The 24,291-nt window shown below is 43.6% G+C and overlaps 1 protein-coding gene across 1 annotated transcript in view; it reads left to right on the top strand.

Moving 5' to 3' along the window:
• Positions 1–21,307, top strand: part of Secisbp2l (SECIS binding protein 2 like) — a 49,501-nt gene extending 28,194 nt beyond the window's left edge. The window contains exons 12-18 of the mRNA XM_041678809.1: positions 3,347–3,516; positions 4,754–4,886; positions 6,594–6,756; positions 9,518–9,738; positions 11,273–11,427; positions 14,369–14,588; positions 17,408–21,307. Of these exons, the coding sequence (XP_041534743.1) occupies positions 3,347–3,516; positions 4,754–4,886; positions 6,594–6,756; positions 9,518–9,738; positions 11,273–11,427; positions 14,369–14,588; positions 17,408–18,063 (1,718 nt within the window). The 3' untranslated portion in view covers positions 18,064–21,307. The remainder of the gene's footprint in view (positions 1–3,346; positions 3,517–4,753; positions 4,887–6,593; positions 6,757–9,517; positions 9,739–11,272; positions 11,428–14,368; positions 14,589–17,407) is intronic.
• Positions 21,308–24,291: the final 2,984 nt, after the last annotated feature.

Here is a 24,291-nt window from a genome sequence, read left to right as displayed (position 1 = left end):
AGGCAGATATTTATCTTCCTGTACTTTAATTCCCTACATTAAAACAAAGCAGTGAAGATTCCTACTTCAAGGTTGTTTGGGGAATAAATGAGCTGATAGATATATACTACTTAGAAAACTTGTGCTATAATCACTCAGTGAACTAATGAACATTATTACAAAGAAGAGGTTACTAACTTGTGATTGTTGGAATTTTTGTTGTTGCTATTTCTGTTTTTGTTTTTTAAAATAAGACTGCCTTAGTTTCCCAAATGCTGGAACTACTGATTTGAGCCACCATACCTAGCCATTTGTCATTTTAACTATTTTTTTTTCTTTAGTTACTGAGAACTAAAGCTTGTCTAAGCAAGGGCCTGTCTTGGCTAGACAAACACTACCATTGAACTGAATCTCTAATCACCATATTTTTTTCCATGTATTTTTTTGCAATGCTGGGGCTTGAACTGAAGGTCTTATGCATACCAGGCAAGTGTTCTTCCACTGACCTAAATCTCCATCTCTACAACTTTGGTTGATTTAATACATGTTAAGAGCTAGAGAGATGGCTCAGTGGTTAAGAACATTGACTGCTCTTCCAGAGGTCCGAGAGATGGCTCAGTGGTTAAGAACATTGACTGCTCTTCCAGAGGTCCTGAGTTCAGTTCTCAGCAACCACATGGTGGCTCAGAAACATCTATACTGGGATCTGATGCCCCTTTCTGGCATAAAGGCATACATGCAGGTAGAGCACTCATATACATAAAATAAATAAATATTTTAAAAATGTTGTTAAACAACTCAGAATATCTGTGCTTAGGATGCGCTGTCTGGAGCTGTTGGGGTTATGGAGATGGTGAGGATAGGCCCACTCAAGAAGCTCATAGCTGACTCAGTCGGCACTTGTTCTTGCTGCAGAGGACCTGGGTTTAGTTCCCAGCACTCAAGTGGCAACTCATAACCACTCATAACTGTAGATCCAGGGGATATAATGCACTCTGACATAGACACCTAGCATCCACATGGTACACATCCTTCTCTCCAGGCAAAGCATTTGTATACATAAGATAAATCTCCTTTTAAAAGTTTATAGCCCTGTGGGAGAGGAAACACACATGAATAACTGATCAACTGAAGTACTTCAGGAGAGATGCAGCGAGTTCTGTGAGCCTGTGTATGGGAGGGATTGATGGCATAGATGAAGAGAAATACTGGTTAACAAGTGACTTCATGGAAGGTGGGGTTTGAATTGGGCTTTGGAGAATGGATAGGATTCCTAGCAGATAGAAACGAGACTCCTTTCAATCACCAATCTTTTTTTTTTAAATATTTATTTATTATGTATACAATATTCTGTCTGTGTATATGCCTGAAGGCCAGAAGAGGGCACCAGACCTCATTACAGATGGTTGTGAGCCACCATGTGGTTGCTGGGAATTGAAATCAGGACCTTTGGAAGAGCAGGCAATGCTCTTAACCTCTGAGCCATCTCTCCAGCCCTCAATCACCAATCTTTATTTGAGAGTATTGGATACAAAGAAAGCTGTTGGGAAATTCAAGAAAAGAATGAAATTATGGGAGTGAAAAATTTGTAAGGAATTGATGGAGCAAGGAATAGCAGGATTTAGAGACAGGCCAAAAACAGCTCCAGGGTGTTACAGAGATGGCTTCATCCTTCATCAGTAAAGTGCATGTCGTGTGAGCATGAGGCCTGCATTTGGATCCATGGTACCATCTAAAGCCTGGCATGGACAGCAATGCCTGTAGTCCCGGTGCTAGAGGCAGAGCCCATAGAGCCCGCAGATCCCGGAAGTTCATTATCTAGCTAGCGTAGCCGAAGTGGTGAGCTGCAGGTTCCCTGGGAGACCATGTCTTAAAATCTCGGGGCAAGAGTGATTGGGAACACATAGCACCAACATCTGGTCTTCACCTGTGGGCGTGCACACATGTGCAGGTGCACTCTCACCTATACAGCACCCTACCTGTGCTCTCTGGCTTAGTGAAGAGGGCTGCAAGGGTACCACAGTGACATGAGGAGAGCTGACAGTGGCTTTGAACTTGAAATGCTAGCAGTCGAGGCCCTGGAGACCCCGTTTGTCATGTGTTTATGCATGTGTAGTTCAGATTAGAAGTCAGTGCATTTAAAGTGAGGGGAAAGCCCGTGGAGTGACTGGATTTCAGGGACAGAAGGAAGAGCCACACATGTAAACATGAGTGAATGGTGTCCCAGGAAGAATTTTTGAAGATTGGAAAATTGTATTTGGCAACTGCAAATGGTTCTGTTGGATCCTTGGGGAGGGGCATTGAGACAGGTTTTTTCTGTATAGTCCTGACTGTCCTGGAACATGCACTGTAGACCAGGCTGGCCTCTTAACTCAGATCTGCCTTCTTTTGCCTTCTGAGTGCTGGGATTTAAAAAAGGTGTGCACCACCACTGTCTGGCTTCTATTGGGTCTTGACAGTAGTACTTAAAATACAGTGAATATGGCCAAAATCAGATGCTAGTAGTTTGGAAAAAAATGATATCAGAATGATGCTGAGACATCTCACTGGTAGAGATTGGGCAGTAAGAGTGCCTTAGGCTGAAGGCAAGCCAGTTGAGGTGTGTTTGCCTCCCAACCCCTCTTTTCTTTTAGATAGAAGGGGAGTGGATCAGAGAACACAGCATGGGGGTGTAGGAAATGAGTATGAAAAGGATCAGCACAAGGTACTAGAGGAACTAAGGTGACATGGGCCGAGTTTGTTAGTGGGCCTTGGACATTTGTAAGGATATCTGCCCCCTCCTTTTGGATGTTTTTTGTAACTTGAGCAATGTCTTCTCAAGAAAGTGACAGGAACATTCTGCTAGAGTGAAGGGGTTGAGATTGGAGGCTTAGAAACGTTGAAAGATCAGGGTTAAAGACTGAGGGTATGAGCAGGGGTGTAGCCGGTGCTGAGTAGCACTGAGAGTGGGTGAGAGAATTTCCTTCCTGACTCTCGGCTAAAGAGGAGCGATAGACAGACTGCAGGAGTATGTAAGGATGAGTAGCCAAGTCTGTAGGAGTGAGCACACCAAAGGTGGGCCAGTCTAACTGGGAGCAGCTGCAGAGAATGTGCATGCTTGGTTGCTGAAGTGGAGTTGAACTAACAGTTCAGGCTTGCTTGAGACCTCTCGGTCAGCTGACTGCACTGACTTACTTCCTAGTCTTAGGGAGGTTGAAGACTCGGGAAGAAGGTGTGTCTGAGGGACTCTGCTGGGCCTGATACTGTGATGTCTTTTTTGTCCTGGGGAGACAATGCTTGTGTTTTTTGAAGATTTAATACTAGAAGTTGTCCCAGTGTATGGATGTGGCTGCAGTAGTGAAGCTAATGTGTTCTTGTTTGTTTGCAGTCGCCACCGCAGCTGCTTTTCACACGAAAGACTCTGCCACCAGAAAGCCTTTAACCAAAAGTCAGCCCTGTTTGACGTCCTCTAATTCTCTGGACATTACTTCCTCCAAAGCAAAGAAAGGAAAAGAGAAGGAAATTGCAAAGCTAAAACGACCCACAGCACTCAAAAAGGTAACCCCCAATCTAGAGATGTCTCTTTTATAGGATAATTAAGCGTTTACTTTTTATTTCTTTGCAAAATTAGTTGTGTTTTAGGAAGCAGATATTGTAATATATTCCTATACACGGCTATGTGTGACTGGTTAATTCAGACCAGCATTGTATGGCAGTCGTCTTGTGTAAGAAGGTCCTACAAAGTGAAGGTTTCTATAAGTGTTAGAAAGTAAGCAGCCAAACATTTCATATCCCAACACTAAATCCTTAGAAATTAGAAGCTCAGATCTGTCCTCCCTTTGCGTTTTTTCCTCTTAGGTGTATGTGTGGGCATGCATATGTTGGCATGCCTGTGTGGAGGCCTGCATGTAGAAGCCTAAGGTTCATGGCCAAGTTTTCTCAACTGTTCTTGACCCTGTTCTTCCCTGTTCTTTGAGGAATGGTATCTCAGTTGAACCCACAGCTCACCGATATGGTGAGTTTGGCCAGCCAGCTTGCTTCAGGAACCACATCTCAGCCTCCTGGGCCCTGATTCTTGGGTGATCTGCCACACCCACCTGGCATTTTTGTGTGTTCTGGAGATCTGAACTTCACTTGTAAGCGTGTGCAGCAAGCAGTCTAACCTTTGAACCATCTCCACAGCCATGCCCCCCTTTCTCTTTCTCATCTCTTTTCAGTGCTGGAGGTCTGACCTGAGACAGGTACTCTGCCTCCAGCTTGCTAGCCCTACACCTTATAGCCTCGGTGTTTGCTCTGTATGTAGGAGAGCAGCTTTAGACCCACATTTTTACCTCCATCTTCCTTAGCCATAAATTGGTGATAGTATCTGCTTTGGTCTAGTAGGGTCAGAGTGGGGCAATTCATTCCCGAATGGTTGAAAACCATAGAGTGTAAATCACATGAATTGTATGAGTTGGTTTCTAAACTTACAGTTAGTCACTGTTTGGGAAATCCTCCTTGGTCACCTAGGATTTCAAGATTGAGGCAGTGTGGGGTGTTTGTTTTCTCCCAGCATCCTGCTTCCCTTTATTTGGAGATGGAAGCAGGTGAAGTGTGTCTGGCTGTGCACTCTTAGCACACTCTCCCTGTATTCTCTGTACAGCATCCCCTTCCATTTGCAGTTTCTAAAGGAACAGTCACATTTGTGCAGGTCAGATAATGCAGCCAACTGAAGCCCTCTTGGCCATGCCATTGAAATAGTTCACACCTAGTTGAGAAGTGAGCAGTAACTGAGGAACTGTGCAATGGCTTTCAGGTTATTCTGAAAGAAAGAGAGGAGAAGAAGGGACGTCTGACTGTGGAACACAGCGTTTTGGGAGCCGAGGAGCCAACAGAAGCGAATTTGGACCTCTCCAGTGACTTGCCTCAGGAGACTGTCTCCCAGGAAGGTGAGGACACCTCTGTCTGTCCTAACTGTCTGCAGTGTTGCCACTGAGAGGAAAGCCTCACTGGCTGAACACTGTATTTTATGTGCGTTGACTTACACGGTATCTTTTGAAGGCGGATGGCTGAGAGGGTGGACAGGTGTTACATAGCAGGTCATTAACACTTTGGAGGCTGGAGCCATCATTTGTAGTAACATCTCAAACATTAGGATCTTCCGAGTGCCTGGGACTCCTGGGATTGTCCTAAGCGTTCTTGTTCATCATCTTTTATGTAGGGAACACTATTTGCCAGTTGTTTTCTTTTTAGGAATGTTTTTCAGATTATTTTTTATTGATTCCTTTCTTGATTTGAGGGAATTAATATATAAGGTACAAGGAGTAGAGAACTACAAAGCAGAGAAAGATTCTATTCATGCCCGGCACATTCCAGCAGAGAGGTTCTATCTGGTACATTAAGTAGCCACACAGAGTTTTGCAGCAAGGTCAATCTGATTTGTGCAGAAATCAAGTAGAAGTTTTTCACTGCTTTGCGAAAAGTGAATTTATTCCCAAGCATTATTTATCTAGGATGTGTTTGGTTGCGGTTTCCCTTTATTCTCAGTATGATTCCCCTAGATTTATGTGTGCCCATTCGCCCATTCATCCCTCTGATTTTGACCAAATAACTACCAAACGTGTTCACTAAGTAGTGGAGGTAAGAGGCTGGAAAACAGAACGATCAGAGGCTCATTGTCAGGGGCTGATAATCCAGTAAACAGATAGGATTAATGTGTAACTTTGTTAATTATTAAACTGAATATACAAATGCACTTCCCGAGTTTACCTGTTGAAGAGAAGCAGTAACTTAGGGAGAAGCAGCAGAGTTGATATTTTGCATCTAAAAGTGTGGTTGCCTAAGCACAGAAGCAAAGGCCAGATAAGTAGGTAGGGAAGAGGAGACTCAGGAGAGACATCAGAATGGTGGGCAGGTGTGGGTGTAGACAGTCGGGAGGGTGAGCAGGTGTGGGTGTAGACAGTCAGGAGGGTGAGCAGGTGTAGACATTCAGGAGGGTGAGCAGGGGAGGGTGTAGACAGTCAGGAGGGTGAGCAGGTGTGGGTGTAGACAGTCAGGAGACATGGAGTGACATAGGATTGTCCTTGCCACAACCACTTAGAATTTGAAAGAAAGATTTAAGAAATAGGTGGTGAGGGCTGGAGAGGTGGCTCAGTGGTTAAGAGCATTGCCTGCTCTTCCAAAGGTCCTGAGTTCAATTCCCAGCAACCACATGGTGGCTCACAGCCATCTCTAATGAGGTCTGGTGCCCTCTTATGGCCTGCAGACATACACACAGACAGAATATTGTATACATAATAAATAAATAAATATTAAAAAAAAGAAATAGGTGGTGAGATAGAGATGTGTGGAAACACTGCAGAAAGGTACAGATCTCTGGGTATATGTGTCTTAGAAAATTTGCTTCCCCATCTCCTCTGTGGAAACTTCTAAGCTTGGTTTTTTTTTTTTTTAGTATGACGGTTTTGTTTTACATACTTTATTCTGTTAGTTTGTAGGAAATAATAATTTGTGATAGGAAAATACCTAACTTACTAGCTTCCAGAGAGTTAGGGTATGACCTGAGAAAATTCTGCCATCTAAATTGTCTGTGTCCGCCTGGAGCTTCTTAGCATTTGAAGTTGTCAGGTCCTTCCCTTTCACTTGCATCTCCACAGATACTGGACTGAGCATGCCCAGTGATGCTTCACTGTCTCCAGCAAGTCAGGACTCTCCGTACTGCATGACACCTGTGTCGCAAGGCTCTCCTGCCAGTTCCGGCATAGGCAGCCCAATGGCTTCCTCAACCATAACCAAAATCCACAGCAAGAGATTTCGAGAGTAAGTTTTTTTTTGTTTTTTGTTTTTTTTTTTCCCCCACTCTTGAGGTCAAACAGGTGAAGAATCTTGGTTTCTCTGAATTCGTATTCTTGTTACCTGGTAAGTGGAGCAAGGTGGAATGCAAAGGCTGCTGCTCTTGTTTAACAGGGTTTGGGTCTGTTAAAGCAGTGCTGCTGTCAGTATCCATGGTGTAGGGTTTCACAGTAATGTTTTCTTTTTTTCTTTTTTTTTCTTTTTTTTTTTTTTTTTTGGTTTTTCGAGACAGGGTTTCTCTGTGGCTTTGGAGCCTGTCCTGGAACTAGCTCTGTAGACCAAGCTGGTCTCGACTCACAGAGATCCGCCTGCCTCTGCCTCCCGAGTGCTGGGATTAAAGGCATGTGCCACCATCGCCCGGCAGTAATGTTTTCTTTATCACATATGGCGTTTCTATCCCAGAATCCTGGCCTCTTACGTCAGATGTATATTGTGTATATGTGTGTTATATATATGTGCATGTAGAATGTAATGTACCATGGGTTTTGCCCCTGCAGATGCTTTGGAATTTTTTGTTTTTTTGGTTATGTTTTGTCTATTTTTTGCATATAACACAGGTCCTTTAAAAAGCTCGCTAATCAGTTAATAACATATAATAGGGTTCTTTGTTCAAGACTGAATCTGTCATGTAAAGCCATGCCATTTTGTTTTTGTTTGTTGTTCATTTTGTTGTGCTAGAGGTTGAATTCAGGGCCTCTTGCTTCCTGGTCAAGTGTTTGACCACAGAGCCACACGGTCTACTCCAGTACTTGCTTTTAAGCAAATATGTCTAGAGTTAAGAATTAGGATAATTAGGGAATCACTAAGCTAACTGCTGGGGCATATTTTAGTATTTGTGTGGATGAAGTGGTTTTACTTTAAAAATGCTGTAGGAAGGAATCCTAGAGTGAGAGTCAGTGTGGTCCAGCAGCCACTGCTCTGTCTGCTTCCTCCTCAGCTCTAGTGTTGGAGCAGAAGCCTCTCTTCAGGCTCTGAGCAGCTAATTTTATGTCAGACAGCAGGTGTGGAGCAGATGAAACACATGGAAAATAAATTACATATGTATGAAACGAACAGCTTGAAACAGGAAGAAGAAAGAAGTTGGATGTTGAATTCTTTGAGTATATTTCTATCTTCTGAAATTCTGTCATACTTGCTTAGACATTTTGATGCAAAATGTGAAATTCCCTGGACATGTTTTCACTGTATGATGTAGACTACAGCCTTTGTGGAGGTGAGATAAGATGTAGGACATCAGATGGTCTACACGTAAACTTGGATGATTTTCTCACCCTGGGGTTAAGTGCACAGTAACCACACACTGTGATTTTGTGATAGAGCTGACATTTTAAATGACCTCTGTTTGATTCTCTGCTAGATGTAAAAGCCATAAGGCCTCAGTTTACTTATTGAGTTCATCATCTGTAGTCACAGGCTTTCGGAACATCTAACCAAACTGATTTTTGTGACTGGAAATGCTTCCGTGGCTGAGACTTGCCCAGGATCAGAGTTCGGAGGGTTTTGGGTTTCTTGGCATGTTTTCTAACATGTTCTCTGTTAGCAAAAGAAAACAGGTTCAATAGATGGACTGTGAGGTCAGTGGGCTATGCAGTGACTGTCCACAGCCTTGAGTTTCTTTAATTTAGCACATAAAGGGGAGGGTTTCCTTACATAGGTATCACTGTGCTTTGTGCTCATTCATGCCCTCTCCACCTGCTGCCCTCTCCCCAGTGCCTGCCGTGTGCTGCTTCACTTTCTTGTCCCAAGCAGTACTCTGTTCACCTCACTTGCCTTCGCTGGGTGTGGTGGCACACATCTTTCGTCCCAGCACTCAGGAGGCAGAGGCAGGTGGATCTCTGTGAGTTTGAGGTCAGCCAGGGCTACATAGTCGACCTGTCTTAGAAAACAAAAACAAATGTTGCATTACTTTCTGTTTTCCTCCCTTCTGTAAGATTTCTTCTGCCCTCTTTGATCATTTTCTACTTCATGCTTGTACTCAGGTGTACGCATGTGCACATAAATCTAAATTCTACATGAAAGAAAGCATGCAATATTTCCTTGAGTCTTTGTTACTTTACTTAGCATAATGATTGCTAGTTCCATCTGTTTTCTTGCAAATGTCTTGATTTTATTTTTCTTGGCAGCTGACTAAAATTCCGGTATATATTAATAAATTTCTATCAATCTCATTTAGCCATTTATGTTGAAAAGCATTTAGGCTGGTTCCATTTCTTAATTATTGTGGATAGTATGGTGATAAGCATGGGTATACATTGATCTCTTTGCTCTGGTAACTTGGAATTCAGGTGTATCCCCAGGAGTGGTATAGCTGAGCCCTGTGGTGGTTCTGATTTCCGCTGTGCACCAGTTTCTACCACCAGCAGTGTCAGGCTCTCCTCCCTGGGGGGATGAATGGTTACAGAGAGCTGAAGAGACGTTGCGTCACCTCTAGTGCTTTTATGTCACAGTGACCTCTTAGCAAGCCAGCATTCAGTTTATACCTTTAGAAATTGAATAATTAGGAGTGCAGTAGTATTTCCATGTGGCAGCCTGCCCTGGACTACAAGCTACTTTGTGGAAATTCAAAAAATAATCAGTATTGCTGTTTTTCTGATTGACATGTTGTAGAGACAGTGGACTTTTTATAAACATGCCATGTTGGATGTCAAAGATATTTTCCTGATATAAGTCTGTAATTACAGGAAAATAAATTAGGATGAAATTACCTGGCTCTTTGCTTCCTTTCCAGATATTGTAATCAGGTTCTCTCTAAAGAAATTGATGAATGTGTGACTCTCCTTCTGCAAGAACTTGTCAGTTTCCAGGAGCGCATCTACCAGAAGGACCCCGTGAGAGCCAAAGCCAGGCGGCGGCTGGTCATGGGGCTGAGGGAGGTCACGAAGCACATGAAGCTGAACAAGATCAAGTGCGTCATCATTTCCCCGAACTGTGAGAAGATCCAGTCAAAGGGTGTGTGCATTCGCTTCAGATGTAGTTGCCATTTGTTCATTACCATTGCAGGAAATTTGAGCAAGCCTTTCCGCCGGGAGCCACAACTTTCTCTATAGTATAGCCACAGAATAAATGTTGAGCATGAGAAAACAAAATCTTCCAATACCTAAAATTAAGTAGGTGTAAGACAGGATTGTAAGGGAATCTTTAGGTGTTAACAGTGGTTAAACATCTCTGGTAAGCCCACCAAGTGTCTCCTTCCTGTGGTCAGACTAGACCTAGTCAAGGTACAGTACTCTGCATCTGTATATTCTTCTCTTGAAGCCAAGCAATGGTGGCGCACACCTTTAAACCTAGTACTGGGGAGGCAGAGGTAGGTAGATCTCTGTGAGTTCAAGGCCAGCCTGTCTACAAAGCGAGTTCCAGGACAGCTAGAGCTATACAGAAAAACCCTGTCTCAAAAATTAAATTAATTAATCAATTAAATAAAATAAAAACACTATTAAAAAAAGGTAAAGATCTCAGCTTCTGCTTATGGTGATTCGTCTCCCAGAAACCAGTGGTTACATTGGTGTCTTAGGGTTTTTATTGCCGTGATAACATATCATGGGCAAAATCAGCTTGGGGAGGAAAGGGTCTAGTTCATCATTCAGGGAAGTTAGTATAGGAACTCGGGGCAGCAAGCTAGAGACAGGTGCTGATGCAGACACCATGAAGGAGTGCTGCTTACTGCCCCCCTGCCCCCATGGTTTCCTTAGCCTTTCTTTCCTTCCTCCCCATGCCCACACCCTGAGACAGGGTTTCTTTGTAGCTTTGGAGCCTGTCCTGGAACTAGCTCTGTAGACCAGGCTGGCCTCAAACTCACAGAGATCCACCTGCCTCTGTTTCCCGAGTGCTGGGACACCCGGCTAGCCTTGCTTTCTTATGGAACCCAGGACCACCAGCACAGGGGTGTCCTTGGGGTATCCCATCCACAATGCTCTGAGCTCTCCCACATGAATCACTAATTAATAAAGTGCACCATTGGCTTACCCATAGGCCAGCGTGTGGAGGCTCATGGCAGGTTGGCACAACAGTATCCAGTACTCATAGAAAGGCTCTTGGCAAGCTGGCACAGGAGCACCTCACATGGTGCACAGCCTTGTGTGACCAGAGAAAACACCTGCACCGCCATGTTCTTCTGTCTCCCTAAATATGATCTCGTGTTACTGGGCTTAGAGACTGTGAAGGAAAGAAGAAGCTACTGTTAACAGTGTCAACTAGTTTCTTCAAAAATGTTTGTTGCATTGAACCTGGATTCCTGCTATGCTATTAGATAGAGAAACTAAAGTACTGTGTTTGAAGGAATTTGGGATTTTATTTTGGAGAAAGACAAACATGTAAGGGGGAGAAAGACAAACAGACAGACAGACAGACAGAGACACAGAGAGAGAGTCTGTTGTGTGTTACAGTTCAAGGAAGACCTTCCTTTGCTGCAGGATTCTGTTTTTAACGTGGTTAGCTCCAGCATGAAGGTGACTGAATGGACGCCTCTTCTTGTTGATTTCCTTAGGTGGCCTAGATGAGGCCCTCTACAATGTCATAGCCATGGCCCGGGAACAGGAGATTCCTTTTGTGTTTGCCCTTGGAAGGAAAGCTTTGGGACGCTGCGTGAACAAGTTGGTTCCTGTTAGTGTCGTGGGAATCTTCAACTATTTTGGTGCTGAGGTAAGAAATTAGAGGAGACAGGCCCAGGGAGGTGACTTAGTAAATGACCTTCAGTCTGATCCTTGGAACCCACCTCAAGCCAGGCAAGGTGGTGTGTGCATGCTTGAACTCAAACACTGGGGAGCCGGAGACAAGTGCATCTCTGCAGGCCAGTGAGAGGTCAAAAGGCAAGGCCCTGAGGAGCGGCACCTGCCATTGGCCTGTAGTGCATCCGCACACGCCTGCTCACCTAACACACTTCCTGTAGTGCATCCACATACACCTGCTCACCTCCACACACTTCCTGTAGTGCATCCGCACACACCTGCTCACCTCTCACACACTTCCTGTAGTGCATCCGCACACACCTGCTCACCCCTCACACTTCCTGTAGTGCATCCGCACACACCTGCTCACCTAACACACTTCCTGTAGTGCATCCACATACACCTGCTCACCTCCACACACTTCCTGTAGTGCATCCGCACACACCTGCTCACCACCACACACTTCCTGTAGGGCATCCGCATACACCTGCTCACCCCTCACACTTCCTGTAGTGCATCCGCACACACCTGCTCACCTAACACACTTCCTGTAGTGCATCCGCACACACCTGCTCACCTAACACACTTCCTGTAGTGCATCCACATACACCTGCTCACCTCCACACACTTCCTGTAGTGCATCCGCACACACCTGCTCACCACCACACACTTCCTGTAGTGCATCCGCATACACCTGCTCACCCCTCACACTTCCTGTAGTGCATCCGCACACACCTGCTCACCTAACACACTTCCTGTAGTGCATCCGCACACACCTGCTCACCCCTCACACTTCCTGTAGTGCATCCGCACACACCTGCTCACCACCACACACTTCCTGTAGTGCATCCGCACACACCTGCTCACCACCACACACTTCCTGTAGTGCATCCGCACACACCTGCTTACCCCTCACACTTGCTGTAGTGCATCCGCACACACCCGCTCACCCACACCCACACACACTTTAGAGGCCTATTCTCTTTCTCCTTCCTGTTAACATATTCCAGGAGTGAGTCATCCAAAGGAATGGACCAGAACTTCCTTCTTCAGTATTTTCTTTTCTTCCCTTATATCCTTTAGTTTCTGACTGTTTCTGTCTGTCCTGCTTATAATAGCTGTTTCAGTCTCAAAATCATAAAGCTTCATGCCTGTTCTCTTTTTACTGGTTTCATTCAAATGTGTGGTTTGTTAGACACTACAAATAAAATTTGTCATTATTAGTGGTCCATGAAGGGACCGCTTTTAACCATTCTTCTTCCTCTGTAAAAGCAGTGTGTGTGCTTGACAGGTAGGTGCAGCATTGCCGCCGTAGCAGCAGCACAGCTAGCAGCAGCATTCGCTGCTCCTGGTCTCTGAGCAGCAGTGTGGCAGTAATGGCAGTGCCCAGTGAGAGTAAAGAAAGCCTCTTGTACTTTCCACACTGTCTTACTTTCATATATAAACTTCAACATATATCAAGCCATGTTGAAATTCTCTGATGATACATGTTTATTGTCTTACTAACCAAGACATTAAAACATTTGCCAGGGGTACCAGGCAGGTAGTTGTGCACACCTTTAATCCCAGTGCTTGGGAGGCAGAGGCAGTGGAGCTACAGAGTGAAAAAAAGCGCCACCCCTTCCCCTGAGCAGAGTCTTTGAATGATGCCAGGAAGCGCTAGGCTCTGTCTCTGCTGTTGAAGTGCAGCTTTGGTGCTCATCAATATGGCCATTTTATTGACCATGAGGTTGCCCCATGTCCCCTCCATTTCACTTCAGTTATTTCATTCATACTAATTTTTCTTCTATTGATGGAGGAAGTTTAGGTTAATCTATTTCCAGGTCCTGTATTCTGTTTTTATAGTTTGCCTTTGTTCTAATAATCATGCTTGCCTATTGTGTTATATTTTAACTATTGTCAAGTCCTAACCTTATCTATACAAACCAACTTCCTTTAGCCTCTTTTCAATTCTTCCCACAATTGAGCATTGCAGAAAGGTTGTCTTTTTTATTTTTGTTTTTTGTTTGTTTGGGAAAGAACTCACTATAGAGTTCTGGCAAGCCTGGAATTCACAGAACTCTACCTGCCTCTGCCAGGATTAAGGTATCTGTCATCACACCTAGCTAGAGGACTTTAGATTCCTTTGGAAACTGCCATCTTTTTCTTTTTCTTTTTTTTTGGGGGGGGGGGTTCAAAACAGGGTTTCTCTGTAGCTTTAGAGCCTGTCCTGGAACTCTTGTAGACCAGGCTGGCTTCAAACTCACAGAGACCCGCCTGCCTCTGCCTCCCGAGTGCTGAGATTAAAGGTTAAAGGTGTGCCACCACTGCCCCGGTGGAAACTGCCGTCTTCTGTACCCCTGACCACCTCCCTACACATGCTCATTCCCTCACCTTCTAATCCAAGTAAGACTGCCACTGCCCCCAAACCAGCCTGCGCTTCTCTGTGTCTCCCTTAACTGTTTCCCACGCTTAGCTAGTGAAAACTGCCTGTCCTTCCTTCTCAGAACTGTACCTGTTTTCAAGTTCTGTGCCAGATGATTCTTTGAATTCTTCAGTGAGGCCCACAATGAGATTCAGTGCCTTCTTTAAAAGCTCCAGTGTTGTTAGTCCAGTGTTTGTTTTTAGAAACCTTGAACCACTGTGCTCTTTTCCCTTTGAGTCATGCCCAAGTTTCCCTAAGAGAAGAGCTCACGCTCCGTTCTTACTCTCTGTAGTGCAGACTAAAGGAGGGGCTGTTTGTGGAAACTTTTAAATGGATTGCATTTAGAGGCTTGTGCTAGAATCAGTTGGCTCAGCCCTGTGAGGATTAGTAAGTCACATCTGTTGCGTGCATTTCGTAAGGTTCTGTGGTTTATGAACTGCCCAGAACTAAAGATGTAACAAACTTCATAAAAAACCATGGTTAGTCACAGAGGCATCTCTGTCTTTTTAAGAGCCTATTTAATAGATTAGTGGAGCTCACCGAGGAAGCCAGGAAGGCGTATAAAGACATGGTCGCAGCAACAGAGCAGGAGCAGGCAGAGGAAGCCTTGAAGAGCGTGAAGACAGTGCCTCACCACATGGGCCACTCTCGGAACCCCTCTGCAGCCAGTGCCATCTCCTTCTGCAGCGTGATTTCTGAACCTATTTCGGAAGTAAATGAAAAGGAATATGGTAAGGTGTCCCATAGCATTTTAAATGAAATAATTCAAGTGGTTAAAACCATCTATATTAAACCTTCCATTGTACTTGTTTGTCCTTATACTTTTTTTTTTTTGAAGTCTGACCTTGAACTCACAGCGTGGGCGAGGAAGACCTTGAACTTCAGACCCGCCTGTCTTTCTCGCCCAAGTGCTGAGATTACTGGCAGGTGCTACCACACTCAGTTTATTTGACACTGGGAAGCAAGCCCAGGACTCCGTGCAAACGAAGCAAGAACTCCATCATCTGAGCCACATCTCCAGCCTATTTATTCTTGATTATCAAGTTTGGCTTAAAAATTAGCTTAATAAAAGACACAGAATAAATGAAAAGAAAGTTAAAAAATTTGGTTTAAGCATTATTATTTAAAACAATATTTGGCTGGGCAAGGTAGCACACACCTCTAATCTCAGCTCTTGGGAGCAGAGACAGGACCAGCGTGGTGTATATAACAAGTTCCAGGACAACCAGGGCTATTGAGACTGCCCTTTAAGACCCTGGAATTCAATCACATTTTGTCTTAGTCAGTTGTTCCATTGCAATGAAGAGACACTGTGGCCATGGCAACTCATAAAGGGAAGCATTTAGGTGGGGCTTGCTTCAGTTTCAGAGGTGTAGTCCATTATCATCATAGTGGGGAGCATGACGGCATGCAGGCAGGTGCTGGAGCAGTAGTTAGAACCAGATCCGTAGGCAGAGACACACACACACACACACACACACACACACACACACACACACGCACTGGGTCTGGTGTGTGCTTTTAAAACCTCAAAATCTTCCAACAGTTCTTCCAACAAAGCCTACCTCTCCTGAGGCTTCTAGCTGGGCAGTGGTGACACATGCCTTTAATCTTAGCACTTGGGATGCCTTAGTTTTTATTTTTAACACTACTCAAGAAGTAATTAAGTGATGAACCTCTCTTTAGGAAAAAGAAAAGCCAATGAAAGGAAATGTAAATGTGACCTTAAGGCTTTTTTCATAATGAAATATATATGAACTAATAACTTATTTTAATTTCTTAAAATTGTATTTATCATGTGTACATATTCATGATAGGATGTGGCACCGTGATGGATGCTACAGCATGTTCTGTGGTGGTCGGAGTACAGTTTAGTGGGGTCACTTTTCCATGGTTACCAGCCTTTAATAGCTGTTTTTACGAATGTTATTTACTGCCAGGCAGAGGTGGTAGCAGGCGCCTTTAATCCTAGCACTTGGGAGGCAAATGCAGGCAGATGGCTGTGAGTTCGAGGCCAGCCTGGTCTACGGAGCAAACTTCAGGACAGCCAGGGCTGCTCAGAGAAAACTTGTCTCAGCCCCACCTCCAAAATGTTATTTCCTGTGTGGCAGCCGCTGAGCGCAGACGTGGTGGAGTGAGGAAGGTGGAGGTCAGATAGGACAGTAAGTGCTTTTCAGTGGCCATGTAAAGTGCGGAGGGTCCAGTCGGGACTCTCCTAGGAAAGTCAGGAAGGAGGGCTCCCAGGATGGTCATCTCGACTTCCCCAGAGCATATGTGCTGAGACATAGCTTATCCTGGGACTGCTGGCACTGTGAGAGTTTAGTGATACTTGGGGTAGCTTGCACGGTGGGGGGCAGGATGCAGTGGGACTACAAAGACAGGTAGGTAAGGTCAGATCCTGAGTGGCTCAGAGGTGCTAGCTAAGGAGTGTGAATCTTGTCTTAGGACACCAAAAGCCAATGAGACACAGCTAAAGGCAATTTGCAAAATAAGCTAGGAATGTACCGCAAATGAATGGAGAGATTAAGACCTGAGTTAAGACAGCAGTGACTATATGTAATTTTTGAGCTAGAAGTGACACAAAGTAATGAGTTGTGTGGGATAGAGGTATAGAATAAGGAAGAAAAATAGGGTAAGAGTTGTCAGCTGGTGTCTTGTGCTTTTATACTGTGAACGATTGTGTTACTGCGCACATAGGCGGTAGACTGCATCCACAGGTAGGAGGAAGGGAGTGGGTCTGGCCTCTGCTGAAGCGGCTGGAGGGAAGAAAGGCTTTTGTTTCCCCTTTCTGTATAAGCTGTGTCCTGACTAAAGTGTCCCAAATGCCGCCTGCATCAGTGTGTACAGTCTGTGGCTAATAAGTTAAATATAGGTTGTGTGTCGTTTTCTCTTTTCATTACAACATGATAGTAGTATTACTCCTATAAAACACATTTACTGTAAGATAATTGGATATTTTTATTTAAAAATTAAGCCAACAGGAGTGTGAGACTGTGTTCACCCTAGAGTGCTAGTCTGTGAAGGTGGTTTGTTAACACTGTGTAAGCCAAGTGATGTGTGTTTGAAGTCAGATTATCCCAGACACTAGAAATGCATGGTTAGATTAGTTGTGTATAATGAAACATATGACCCAAATCATAGGTGATATGCTTTTCCAAACCCTTAAGGTCAGAATTTTTGTTTTGCTAGATATCTTGGCTGTAGTGCCTGTGAGTTTGGGGTCCTTGAAGTCAGCATAACTGTAGGGACACAAACCCCAGAGACAGTGCACTGTTTTCATATGCAGGCTCTATGTGAGCACCAGCAGCTGTTAGCATGTGGCCTTCTGCTTTGTGACACAGCGCTACATTTTATCTCTTAGGTCTTCATTTGAATGCACGTTGTTTTGAACATTTTTATATTTTTATAACATTTAAACTCATTTTCTCACTTAGTTGCTGAGCCAGCAAATTTTTATATGTTATTCTTACCCCTTATTTTGGTGTTTCAAATAAGTGCCATGATTCTGAAACAGTGTTTTTCATTCTCGAAAATGTGTTCCTGCTTGTAGAAACTAATTGGAGAAGCATGGTGGAGACTTCAGATGGCTTGGAAACATCAGAGAACGAGAAAGAGCTTCCCTCTAAGCAGGGCCCTTCTGAAAAGCCTAGTAAACTTGCGCTTGACACAACCCTTGTGAGGAAGCAGCCGCTACCAGCTGCAGACAGCACTACCTCAGCGCCAAGCCAGGGGAAGCCCCTAAGTGACAAGGACGAGCTGAAGCCAGACGACCTGGAGTGGGCCTCCCAGCAGAGCACCGAGACGGGCTCCCTGGATGGCAGTTGCCGAGATCTTTTGAATTCCTCCATCACCAGCACCACCAGCACTCTTGTACCTGGCATGCTTGAAGAAGAGGATGATGAAGAAGAGGAAGAGGAGGAAGATTATACTCACGAACCCATATCAGTAGAAGTGCAACTCAATAGTAGAATTGAGTCCTGGGTCTCAGAGACCCAGAGGACTATGGAAACCCTTCAGCTCGGCAAGGCCCTTCCTGGCTCCGAGGAAGACAATGCAGAACAAAGTGGAGAGGAATCTGCAGAAGCACCTGAGGGCCTGGAATCGGGGGTGGATGGTGAGACCTGGACCCCTGACCAGCAGCCGAAGCCCAGCATTTCCATGAACAAAGAGCACTCTGATTCCAATTCTGCTCCCCCAAGTCTGTAACTCAGGAAGTGTCAGCTGTCTACAGCCGTGTCTGGCTGCAGCCATGTCCCTGACACTCCATCTCAGCGTTTTCCACTGTCCAGTTATTTACTGTGTTTTTAATTCCCAACAGACCTTTTCTAGCTTCTGCCTATTTTGTTACGATCTCTAGCTTCGCTCCTAACTAGTGTCCAAGTCTCTTTCTGAGAATTGTGGAGACAGTTCAGACTTGTTTCAACTTACTTTGTAATGAAAAATAATGATTAAAGAAAGAAGACCAAATTCTACAGAAAAAAAAAAAAACAGCTAATGGCTGTTTAAGGTTATTTTACAAACTAAAGATTGAGATTATAAGGACCAGTGTTGTTTGCTGATTCCATCTCCTTCAGGGTAATTTTTGTCTGTTGGAGTTGTGGAAGCTGCTTATGAAAAGTGCTGGAGGTAGATCAGGGACTTAACGTCAAGGGCAGCAAGACTGCTCAGCGCTATGCATTAAAAATGGGTGCAGATTTTACTTGGTCCACAGTGCTTGTTTCCGAAGCTGCTGGTCATTGTAACCCACAGAAGTCGGGATGGGCTGAAACAGCCTGCAGGAGTTAGGCAAACACCGGAGTGTTACCACGCTGGCCACCTTTGTAGAAAGGGATAGATGTTTGTAAGAGCAGACAGTCACCATGGTGCAACTTGCCAGGTTCTGTCTAATTCTTGCCTCTTACCTCAGGAATGCTCTTGTACATAGTATGTAAAGTCAGGCAAACGCTGACAGGTGAACAGTGTACAGGTTTGTATTAGCACAGCAATTCCCTGTGGACATCCAGAAGCAAGGCTGTCCTGCTGTGTTATACTTCTTGCTTTTGCTTTAAGACCCTCGTGTCTTGAGGCGTGGTTCTGTTTGCATATTCAAACAAATCCACTTTGTAAGTCATTTCATCTTTTTTTAAAATGCACCTTCCTCATGGCAAGAATCACAGTTACAGGAAGTCAGGGAAAGGCCTTTTGCACAGATTGTGACTTGTTTGGATCAGGCTTGGAAGAAGCTGTAGAAGAAAAGAGAAGGTTATTCTAATATGCGGATTCTTCAGATGATTTATCATATGCAAGTATATGCAGAAATTAATTTTATTCGTGGTTATCTATCTCTGTCCCTCTCTAGGAGTGTGTGTGTGGGGGGGGAAGAATCTTAATGAGCTATTTTGTTTGCTGTCCAGCCATCACCTAAATTCCTTTGTCTTCCAAGTTTCTGTAAGATGGAAGAATCATACATCACCCGTCTTTTGTCTTCAACTCCTTTCCTTCAGCCCCAGCTACCAGTACACAGATGGACATGAGCTTTCTCCATAGAGAGAAGCGGGCAGCAGCAGGTGTATGCCCCTCCTCTGCTTATGCGGGGCAGGACTTTGTCTCCCAGGGGCAGAAGAGACAAGTTAAAGAAAGTCTTTGCTGAAATAATTGGGACCTGCTGTGAGAGTTCTGAGGCTTTATAATGCTGGCATTTAATGCTGGAGGGATGAAATTCTTGACTGATGGTATAGTATTTGTAAATTGTGAAAGTTTAGAAGCGTTGCTTTATAAAAAAAAAAAATGTCAGTCAACTTGATTAGTGTGCTAAAGGGGACAGTCTAAACTGCTGTCCAGTGCAGACTTTAGGCACTAATTATCTGAGACTTCGGTTAGACGTAAGGAATGAAGCTGATACAGTGTGATGTACATGGGCGGATTCTTACTGTCTGCATATGTGGAAGCCTTAACATGTGTACAGAAATGATAGAGGTTTGGATGACTGACAGTCTTGAAAGTAGGTGTGAAAGCTTCTCCTGCTTTTCATGATGTTGTTTCCTGTTGGGTGTCAGTGGTTCACATAGCTCTTGATCTGGAGGTAGTGGCTTTTCAGAGATTCCTTGTATTTGATTCTCTTCTGGGCGTGGATCATCATTTTAGAGTTTGACACTTGTACCAAAAGAGAAGTTGAGGAAGTCTTGACAATACCAGCAGCTTCTTCTGCTGCAGCTGTCAGACGTTCAGTGAGTGCTCTCTCAGAGGCAGTGGCTTTCCTGCCCCAAACCCAAGGGACCACAGACTTTACACAGGAAGCCAGTCACTGGAGAGGACAGCCCAGAGTTTATCAAAGGAAGTCCTGAGTACCCTTAAATACGTATCAGCGATATCTTTATAATCTGTTTCCTTTGGGTAAGTTTGGGGATGTTCGTGTATATTGAGTTCCAGGCTTTAGAAGGGGGTATGAGAAATAGGAAAATCTTATTTTTGGAAGTAGGTATCATTCACTCTTTGAGACTTAGAAATAAATCTAATGGCAAGAAGATGAGTTTATCGGCACAAGAAATAAAAACTGATTTTTTCCTTAGTGTGTAGATGTAGTTTTACTGGCAATAATTAGTGTTAGATTTCTATCAGTACATGAATTACAGTATAAATTACACTCCTCTGGTTTGACTCCCTCTCTGCTAGGCTTGTTTGTTCTGAAGATTACTTCTCAAAGACAGATGTTCATAATAGCTTCATTTTCTTTTGGTTTTAATCTTTGTAAATGATGTAATATAATTTCTTTTGACTAAACATGGAAAAATAACATGTGTTATACATTGAAAAGTTTTTACAGGCTTTGACTGGGATCATTTTTGAAGAGACGGTATTTTATATGCTTCCAGTATTTGGAAAAGAATTAGTCAAAAGGAATTCAAATAATTTAAATATTGACAAATTAATATCCAAATAACATACTTGTGTGATTTTTTTAATAACCTGGGGAAAATGGGATGTGGGAATTACAATGTGCAAAGAAAGCGATCTTTGCATTCATTTTCGACTCCTAACACAAAACTGCTAAATCGTAACACATTGTTACTTTAATATATGTATAAAGTATTACTGTTTGTAAAGCTGCTGTTTGCTTAAGAAATTATCATGTAAGTATTTTCTGTACATTGTGCCAACAGATTAGAACATTAATTTAATTTGCTGAAAGCTTATCTTTTTATTTAAATTTTTTTCTGTGGAATAGTTTATTTCAAACATCTTTCCTTCTTCCTTGTCCCTTCATTCTTTGTACACATCATAGATTCTGCAGAATCTAAAAACTGAACCCTGGTTAATGATAACATTTAAACTTCGTTGGCATATCACACCTTAAAAGTATTTGTATTGTTTTATAATTTAATTTCTAAATATACCACCTGAATTTATAATTTAATGTCTTAATTGTAATGCTCTAATAAAAACTAGCAAAATTTAGTGGATTATACCAAAAGAGGACTGGTGTGTTTTCTTGTGAAGGATAAACATTATCCCACATTCAGAGGTGAGGTACAGCTGTTTGTACTAAGCACTAGCAGGGTCTTCTCTTATTGAAATGCATTTTGATGTCACTCCAGCTCCTTGATCACCTCTGTGCAGGTTGATTTTTGAGGATTTTGCCTCCCTTGTCGCATGGCTTTGCCAGGATTCTCGTGGAGTAATAGCAGTCTCTGTGGAGGGATCGACATGATCTGCGGCACTCGCCTGTCTTCTGAGCAGACTGCCTGGTGTTAGACTCCTGCAGATCCCTCAGGGCTCACAGCAGCCCTAACATGTTGGTACCAAGGCTGTGCTTTCCTTTCCAGGATAAACTAAAACTATTCAAGATCCTACAGCCAGTAAGTGTCAGGTCTGGAATTCAAATTCTAGCCACGGATTTACGATTGTGGAATAATCATTTTTTACACTGTGAAGGTATGTCTGTGCCGAGGTGCCTTTTGATTGGTTTAATAAAGAACTGAGTGGCCAATAGCCAGGCAGGAAGAGGTTAGGTGGCAGAGAGAGAAGAGGAGATGAATCTAGGCCCTAGGACAGACTCCAGGGGAGACAGAGGAAGCAGGACATGCAGGAGGAGAGGTTAAAGTCATGAGCCACAAGGCAGCAGACAGACTAATAGAAATGGGTTAATTTAAGTTATAAGAGCTAGTTAGGAACAAGCCTAAGCTAAGGCTGAGCTTTCATAAGTAATAATAAATCTCTGTGTCATGATTTGGTGGCTGGCGGTTCAAGAAAGCCTGCTACACTTAATTGTGTCTTAGAGTGTCCAGGTATACACAGCACTTCCTGGGCAGCATGGACTTTGAGCAGTGAACTCTGCCCCACGGAAACATTGAGAAGCTGTAGAAGCTTGTCGCTTGGTTTTTCTTCAAATTGGCCAGAAGAAGGTATGCGTAGCCCCTGAAGACAGTTGAAAGCTGCCATGAAATGGGAAAGGGAGTTTTCTTAGGGTTTCTATTGCTGTGAAGAGACGCCATGACCATGACAACTCTTATAAAGGGAAACATTTAATTGGGACTGACTTACAGTTTCAGAGGTTTAGTCCATCATCATCATGGTGGGTCTTGGCAGCGCACAGGCAGACATGGTGCTGGAGAGTAGCTGAGAGTTCTTCATCTTGATGTACAGAGAGCAGTTGTCACATGAAGCTGAGCTTGAGCAAGTAAGACCTCAAAGCCCACATTCACAGTGACACACATTCTCTAACAAGGCCACACCTCCTAATAGTGCTTTTGCCTGTGGGCCAAGCGTTCACACATGAGAGTCTATGGGGGCCATACATACTCAAATCACCACAGAAGTATGTTAAACAACAGGTTTTCTGCCATGTACTTAGTTCCTACTCTGGCATGCTATAACTTAGAAACCGTGTTGTTTTATTTTTTTAAAATATTTATTTATTAAGTATACAATATTCTGTCTGCATATATGCCTGCAGGCCAGAAGAGGGCACCAGATCTCATTACAGATGGTTGTGAGCCACCATGTGGTTGCTGGGAATTGAACTCAGGACCTTTGGAAGAGCAGGCAATGCTCTTAACCGCTGAGCCATCTCGCCAGTCCCCCCGTGTTGTTTTATTTTAAGAGGGCGTTTGGACCATCTGTCGAGTAATGTCCTTTGAGGTTTCTAAACCAGAGTAGTTCCACCCAAGAAAACAAATACCACCACAAAGAAAATCACATGACACATTTGGTGGCTCTGTGTGTTTACACTATGCTGTAGTTCATTGGCTGTGTGATAAAATTCAGTCTAAATAACACATGTGACAGTTACTGGATATATTAAGTTTGGTTGTGTAAAAACCTTAGGCTGTTCCTCTCTATTCTTATAATGCAATGCCAAAATTGGTTCTCCATTAAATTCCTCTGTCTGTATTTTAATATCTCTGTGTTCTGTTTTTTATTAAGTTTTTCTAAGGCCTGTATCTTAGCACTTAGATTAACCAACTTTCTTATTGATAAGACAAAAATGATAAAGCTCACAATGTTTACAATGACATTACATAAATCCCATATAAATTAGATATCCTCTTATTTAATCATTCCATTTTCAAACATATTATCATACACAGGCCCAAATCCTTCCATTGTAATTGCTTTTTACATTATTTAATGTAGGGAAAAAAAAAACCTCTTTTAACTACTTCCTCCCTTTAAGCATTCCCAATTGTCTTACTAAATCTACTGGCCATGTTGATGAAGATGTGAGGCTTATTGCTGCTGTGTAGAACAGTAACAGCCTGACTGGATGTCAATACAGCTAGCTAGTTTGACAGAGAAGGGGGTTCAGGGAGAGCCTGCCAGGGAAGAAAAAAGAAAACCAAGCCAGTTGGGCAGTGACTCTGACTGCATGTAGTTCTGGCCTATGCTGGCGGCTATAAAGTCACAGGCAAACGGCTCTTCTGTGAATTCGTACCCCAAACTTTGGGCACCAAAAGCAGCCAAGCCACTAGAGAGCTCTTACTTCTATGAAATCTTCAGACTGAATGAGAGTGAGTGCTTGTCTTTTATTACCATATATTTCTCTCTAGTGCCGGGATTAAAGGTGTGCATCCGCACTGCCTGGTCTCTGTGGCTAACTAGTGTGGCTGCTGGGATTTAAGGTGTGTGCCACCACTGCCTGGCCTGTACGACTGACTAGCGTGACTGCTTTACGCTCACCTTCAGGTAAGCGTTATTTATCAAAAACACAAATGAATTATCACTACAAAGCCCCTACTCTCATGAGCCTGAGCCACAGTGTGATTCAATGGCATTTTCGTGTAAAACATGACAAGTTAGAGTGAACCCTTTTGCTGCTGCTTCTCCAGCTGATTCTGAATATTCCATTTTGTTACCATGGCAACAGTCCTTAGCCCTTCTCTGCCACGCATAGACTCCGTCTCAGGAAACCACTGCTTTTGCTTGTGTGTAAGAAGCAGCTCATTCCTAAAGCTTGGT

Source organism: Microtus oregoni, unplaced genomic scaffold (genome assembly GCF_018167655.1).
Source record: "Microtus oregoni isolate MIOR12 unplaced genomic scaffold, Mior012 000031F_ref0000149, whole genome shotgun sequence".
Classification (NCBI taxonomy): domain Eukaryota; kingdom Metazoa; phylum Chordata; class Mammalia; order Rodentia; family Cricetidae; genus Microtus; species Microtus oregoni.
Note: the sequence above shows the minus strand (reverse complement) of the source record. Positions and strands in the feature narration are given on the sequence as shown.